The 6,983-nt window shown below is 41.4% G+C and overlaps 1 protein-coding gene across 1 annotated transcript; it reads right to left on the bottom strand.

The window, feature by feature from the left end:
- Nucleotides 1-2,152: 2,152 nt before the first annotated feature.
- Nucleotides 2,153-5,859, bottom strand: SSBP1 (single-stranded DNA binding protein 1, mitochondrial; the record flags this gene model as incomplete). Its single annotated transcript, XM_010287287.1, has 5 exons — nt 2,153-2,317; nt 3,639-3,727; nt 3,948-4,035; nt 4,699-4,839; nt 5,799-5,859. Coding segments are annotated over 5 exons (426 nt in total), but the record flags the coding sequence as incomplete, so codon positions are not given.
- Between the last annotated feature and the right edge of the window lie 1,124 nt (nt 5,860-6,983).

The raw sequence follows: 6,983 nt of genomic DNA on the forward strand, positions 1-6,983 counted from the left end.
TGCCGATTTCATACCTAACTTTCTCATAACCAAAATTACTTAGTTATAGATTAACTTTGCCCCATAGCAGCAAAGCAGACATAAGCAGCAAACAAACAACATACCTTTGCCACTGGTTATTTTTGCTGTACCTATGTCTATTGCTAATGTAGAATCATTTGTGAAAATCTACCCTAATGCAAAGTTGTGATGAACGTTCCAGCTACTGCACCGCTTTTCAAATACTGTGTTCTCAAAGCAGGTATGTGTTGTCTTTGTAGCAGGTCAGTCTTTAAAAGTGCACTAGCAACTTTAAATAGAACCACCGTAAAAGCAAGGGAAGTTGAAGTTCTTGAGCAAGTATTTTTCTTTGTTGGCACCTAATCCTATACCTTGCGCTAGCTCAGCTCTGTCCCCATCCTGAGCCAGGGCCAGAGATGAGCATGATCCATTCAGCAGCTGCTGAGAGGGGTTCTGGCCACTCCATGTGCAGCAGTGCAGGGAATCATCACTGTTACGGAATCATCACTGTTACAGAATCATAGAACAGTTTGGGTTGGAAGGGCCCTTTAAAGGTCATCTAGTCCATCCCCCTTCAGTAAGCAGGGACATCTTCAACTAGATCAGGTTGCTCAGAGCCTTGGGCTGGCCTGAGAAGTGGCCCTGCCACTTCTGTTTGGAGTTCGGAATAGAAAGTCGGTTCCCAAGCTCCAAAGCAGACACTGTCATAAGCTGTGTTTGAGGTCCTCCACCACCACAGCAAAGTGCAAAAAAGGAGGTAACCACTGAACAAACAGAGGCTTCGCACATTCACTTGAGGCCTCCTAGATATGAAGAAAGCTTAAGACAAACCACAGCTTTCAGCTAACAGGAAAAATTTGTGTGGACCAAACACAAACTGTATTTGGAGCGCTATTGTAAAAGTGCACCATCACAACTTCTCCCCAGCAGTGCAACAGGCTCAGACTGAACAAGGAGTGGTTAAGGGAATTAGAAGTCAGAACTTCCTATTTAAAAAGATACCACAATCTCCTGTAGAAAACCACCCATTTAAGTAGCTAAGCATTTCCAGTACATCTAACACCTCAGTATGCCAGTGACAGGGGCTAGGGTACTAGTTAAAGCATTATATTCTACCAGAAATAAATGCTGAACTGAAAGAATTCTGAAGTTTTTGGTAGTACTGACAATGCTCATAGAGAGAAACATAAACAAGGTCATCATTCTGCAGGAGAAAGAGCCGCAAAACTATAAGTAAGCATGGTCTGTACTGGGCTCAGAGAGAGAAGAGATACAAAATCCCACAAAGGCAGGAAATTGTCACCTCTGACGTTTTTCTTTCCCTGTTCACATCACACTGTATTACAGTGGGAATTTCACCACTTCTCCATGTAATAGAATGAAACAGCTTTTAGTTGCGCCTTTTTTTACTAACAGTACTAATAATTCTCAGTCTTTCTGACAATAAAAGAAAGTTAAAGCAAAAGAAATGCTGCTCCCACATGAACTGAGAATCCTGAACCAGGAATGTTTTTCACGTGCTACTGCAGGCCTCTCAAAACCAACAGCCAAGGCAGACATTCCTCCAGCTCCTCCTTATGGCAAACGATAGGCATAGCACTCTAACAAGGTACTGGGATGAGAACGTTGATGTCATCGACTCATCATATGTCAAATGCCATAATGAAGACCTAAGCACATGACCAAACCAGGGTTCCGTGAAAGACCACACCTGATTTGATCAAATGCTACGGTCAGCGGAGGGGCAGACACAAATCCTTCTCCAGGTCTGTTTCAAGAGAAACTTCAAGCCGAGCACCAGTTGAGGCCAATGGCTCTGCTTTAAACTTACTGGCCAATTGACTTTCCTAAGGAAAACCGGAGAATGAAACCTATAGAATAGGGGAGGGGGGCTAACGGTGAGAGGTGATTAGGCTGTCAGGCCCCGCAAGAGAGAAGAGAGATTGTTAAGGCAGCCAAGGATGTAAGGTTTGAAAGTGGCTGAAGATGCAATGGGTGACTTCCATTTATATATTCATCACCTCAAGAATTAATGTAGCTGCCTGGGTTACCTTTTCTCTTAAGAACAAACAGAAAAGAAAGAAATCCAAACAATGATGAACAGAGAGAAAGCACCCAGGAAAACAAAACAAAACACACACAGATATACTACAGGTATCAAACATTTCATTTATTTTCTGAAGAAACTACAGCAATACACATCATTACAGAATTATGAAGTACTGTTAAACAAAAGGAATGAAATGGCCAGGGTTCAAGCACTAATGACCTCACACCTTTTCTCTCATACCACCATCACTCAGAAAAATTACATTATCTGAAAAGAAATAAAGAAAATTTAATTTTCAGGGTTGTTTTGCCCTATTGCAAGCCTGCACACCCACAAAGACAATCTGTTTGTGTTAAAATAAGATGCAAAGACATGTATTTTGGAACAGAATAGTTCATAAAATAAAACAGTGTCTGATACAGGGTTCTTGCTCAATCTCCCCAGAAAGCTGACAATTCAAGGCAACCATATATATGCTATACAACAAGTGTGCTAAACATGATGAAAAGCTGCTGAACAGTCAAAGATACCAGACACATTTTAAAATAATGGTTTAATTTTTTGGCTACGGTCTCTATCAGTTACAGCTTATTTCCTTTTTATTTTGTCATTTTCAGTATGTGGTACCTTGTTATCAGCCTATGGGACTATAGGAAGCTTGTATTTTATCAAGCCTCAGTAATTTCTAAAGCAAATCTTGAGACTGGGAATATTGAACACAAAGAAGAAACCATTAGGATAAATGCTAATTAAAAAAAAAACAGACTTGCTTCGCCCCTCCAGCTATTTATAAACAGCAACCTACAGCACTGCTAGCTGAACTGCTCATGTGAAAGTTTGATTACTATTATTTTAAAGAAGCTGCACAGCAGAAACATCCAGAATTGTCTTTTTTTTTTTCCTTCTCCTCTGGCCCTTTTTTTTTAGATATAGTTGTGTAACGGAAATGTTCGCTCTACTACCCAATTATTTTAGCCCTCACTCAAAAGCTACAAGATAGTGGCTCTACCCACAGTAAAGATTTAGGATGCTCACCCTATTTAAAAGCTCACGGAAAAAGCTGAGTTTCACAGTTCTTTATTGTTTCTACACAAGGGACAAGTCTACTCTGTATCCATTCTGTGCTCTTCTTACCACTACTGGCTACCAGACTGAGGTCTTTCTAAATTCTCCATCAGGTTATCCCCACATAAAACATCTTTCACAGATGGAGGTCCTTAAAGTTGGTGAAGCCTCCTGTCTTAAACAGGAAGAAAAAATGCCCTGCCAAACCCAGACAAAGCTACTAAACAAGCTCTGCTTAGAAGAGGAATCTGCCTGACCTGCAGTACTACATACCAGCGTTCTTAAAACACACAGTATCTACCTGCTGCACCAACTAGTTTCATGTGAACAAACTATGCAACATTTTGCAACTACATGCTCTCACTTTCTGTGCCTTCACAAGCAGTGGTACAGCCTGTTCATTCTCCCAAAATCCCCAAGTGTGGATTCTGAGGATGAAGGCAATCCAAGCTCTATTTCAAGGGTCCTCCACCCCCTCTCCATTTTAAAAGGGCAAAGTAGGCATTGGTATGTTGTTCCTTACCTGCTATAATCGTTGTGGCCTGCCGCCTCACATTGTTTTTATCTGTATATTCACCATAGTCTATCTTCCCTTCAACATAGAGTCGAGCACTGAAAAAATGAAGAATTTGGTTCTGGTCAGAGAACTGCACTGCTGGTTCTCCTCTGTATCTGATTCTGAATACACAGGATTTTGCCTCACTTGTTTGTAGCAGGTCTGCTAACATATTTTAAGGCATTTCTATTTTAGTATAGCTCCTGGTCACCGTAATTCTTACATAACTCAATTATTAAGGCATTAAATCCTCAACCACATTTGTTATTCACTTACCCCTTCTTCACATACTGATACGTAACATCCCTGAGGCCCGGTCTGAAGACAGAGATCCTGTGCCATGTCGTTTTCTGACTGATATCACCTAAGTTGCATAAAAATAACAAAGTTGGATGCCGAAAATCTTTTTTGATGCAAGCCTCAGAAATTAGTTTCAACATGTTGGTGTTCTCTAATTATGAAAAGCAATGTGAAAATGAAAGTGTACTAGCACTCGATCTCCCACTCCATACTAGAATGTTATGTTCCACTCATCTGTGTCCAAATGAAAGTATCATGCAGAAGCACAGTTCAAACCAAGACATCAATTTTCCTGTAAGCCAGCACTCATACTAGAAGAAACTTTTTCCCGTCACGCACTCCGCATTGAACAAAAGTTAGAGAGACATCTGTAGCTGCAGACTGATAGAAGAATCAAAGAAAATGTATTGTTATCTTTTTTCCCCCTCTTGGAATACAACTTATGTGGAACCTGCTACACCTCTGGCAACCCCAACAGTGAAAAACTGTCAATTCAAGACTCTTTCCTCTCCTCCAGAGGAAGGCTGACATGCAGATCTTTATTCAGTACATGCTGCTGGGGATCAGTAAGAGACACACAAATACACCAGCATCTCTACTGACCTCGAAGGAATTTCCCCGCACCCAAGAGATTTACACGGCTGCCTGAAGACAAAGCATGGTGCTACTGAATATGCAAACATGACCTCAGAACACAGTAGAAGCATGTTGCTCATTGCAGACTCACCTCCCTGGGTTACCTCACTTTCCCCTGTTCGCCACATCTCATTGGTTGCAAGAGAAAATATGGTAACAGGATTTTTTCCATCCACTTGCCTCATGATAGGGTCCTGTCCCACTCGACCAAGTAACTGAACACGATTCATGGCTGAAATGTGAGAGAGTAAATACATATACAGGTGACTAATGATTCTGCTAATCATAGCAAGTCATAAGTTGGCAGTTTTTGTCAAGGGCCAGAACAATAACTTTCTGCACCTCTCAACCATCTTTCAAGCTCTTGTCACTTTTGGCTTATTCAGGCCCTGCAGATGGTTGACCGTGCCTGTACCATTGTTACCACTGCTGAAGAAGCTCACTTAGAAAGCTAAAGGTTCTTTACTCTTTCTGCTCCTTTGTCATCTTTTCAACACACACATCCATGTGTCACTTGACACTATTTTACATTTACTTACCTTGACTTTTATTTTTTTAGTTATGACAAAACTGTAGCTTTGCATTGTTTTGTCCGTAAAACACCACCTTTAGAACAACAAAGTTTCATTATTACACCCCATCCTCTGAATTAGAGGTGACTAGCTTTTACACAGATACCAGGACTAGGTGGACACAATTTATTCCTTCTCCTTGTTGAAGGACAACTGAAAGAGGTCAGGGAAGCATCACTCTTGCACAATGAGCATGTGAACTGAATGGTAAAGTCTGAAGCATATACCTGGAGCAAATCATGCTGGGGCAGCAGCACCAAAAAGAACTCCCAGGCACATGGGAGTCTGAGAAACAAGCACACAAGACACCTTAAAGCAGGTATTAGAAAACATGACATCAGTGTACCCGATTCACTGCCATTGATAAAGCATGACTACCTGCCTTTTACTCCATGTCAGGGCTTTTTTCTTTTCCCCCTTAAGGGCTGCTTGACTCAACAATGACCAGATAGGAAGCTACTTAAGAGTCTGTCTGTTTGAAACAATACATTCTTAGTTACATTAGCATTCAGGAGCTACAATTCCTATCTGTTTCTCTCCTGGCATATTTCAGCCATTCTAAAACCAAGATAAAAGCCACAGAGAGTAGTAGCTAAGTTTCACCTCAGGAGCTACTTACATCTTTCGAGTACCAATGAGCCAACTGTATCAGACTCATGTCTTACAAATTGGCGAAGCACCTGAAGGAACAGACAGATGTTAGTTTCCGAGACAAAGTATAAACAGTGTTCACATGCTTTTACACCTTGTTCTCCAAACACTTAGAGAGGTTTTGCAAGTACATTCTTTTCTGGTGACTTATGGGGCGACTGAGGGAAGAAATCTGTTCAGCTAAATGAAGCCAATAGGATTATTCAAGAATATTTGGTCAAACTGGGGTTAAAAAGCTGCCTAGGAAAAAGCATGGCCCAAAGGTAGATCTCCAGTAATTATTTTTGGCACATGCAGTAACTATTGTTTTTCCTTACTACATAATGGGGGAGGGTGTGAAGCAGAGGGGTTGTTTAGTTAGTTGGGCTTTGGTTTTTAGCAAAACACAGTTTTGATGATAGTTTCATCAACTTTCTGCTTCACTTCAGAGATCAACAAGATGTGCCCTAAGCGTACATCTATCACTATAAGCAGTATGATGCACTGATAACCTCCCATTCCCAAGCAAACAGCAAATCAAGGCCAAAAAAACCCGAGTGCTACAGCTAAACACAAGCAAAAAAAAGAAAAGGAACTGATTTGATGCCAGCAAACACCATGTCATAGAAAAAGGGAAAAAAGCAAAGCCCAGCAGCATCTCTGCAAGAGGCCCATGCACAGGAACTGGAAGAAAAGCTCATCTCCTATAACAAGTGGCTACGAAACTTAGAGGAAGTCAAGGCTGACAGCCCTGCATTGAACAGGGAGGCTAAACCAGAGGAAATGCAACTTGCAAAAGTTCTTTGGTATCTCTGTATGGTTCATTGATATACATACAAATCATCTGAGACTCATTCCACATGTAAACTGGATCTTTTAATATATTGTTTTTTCAGTAGCTGAGTAACTAAGGTCCAACATTTGTATTCTTGTAGAGTATGAGCACAAACCGAACTTCCCTCTTTTCTTCATGGCTAGTACCACGTATTTTTTGAGAAATGGCAGAAATTACACCTGTGACCTGACAGACCCGTGGGAGAACTCACACTTTCTTCCCCTGAGGACGGATTCAGCACGTTACAACGCTGCAACTGGGGACGGCAGTGAAAACCAGCTTCCGTGACGAGAAAACGATTACCAGCCCGGCGGCGGGTTGAGAAAGGGCAGAAGCCTC

The sequence above is a fragment of the Phaethon lepturus genome, unplaced genomic scaffold, assembly GCF_000687285.1.
Source record: "Phaethon lepturus isolate BGI_N335 unplaced genomic scaffold, ASM68728v1 scaffold12775, whole genome shotgun sequence".
Lineage (NCBI taxonomy): Eukaryota > Metazoa > Chordata > Aves > Phaethontiformes > Phaethontidae > Phaethon > Phaethon lepturus.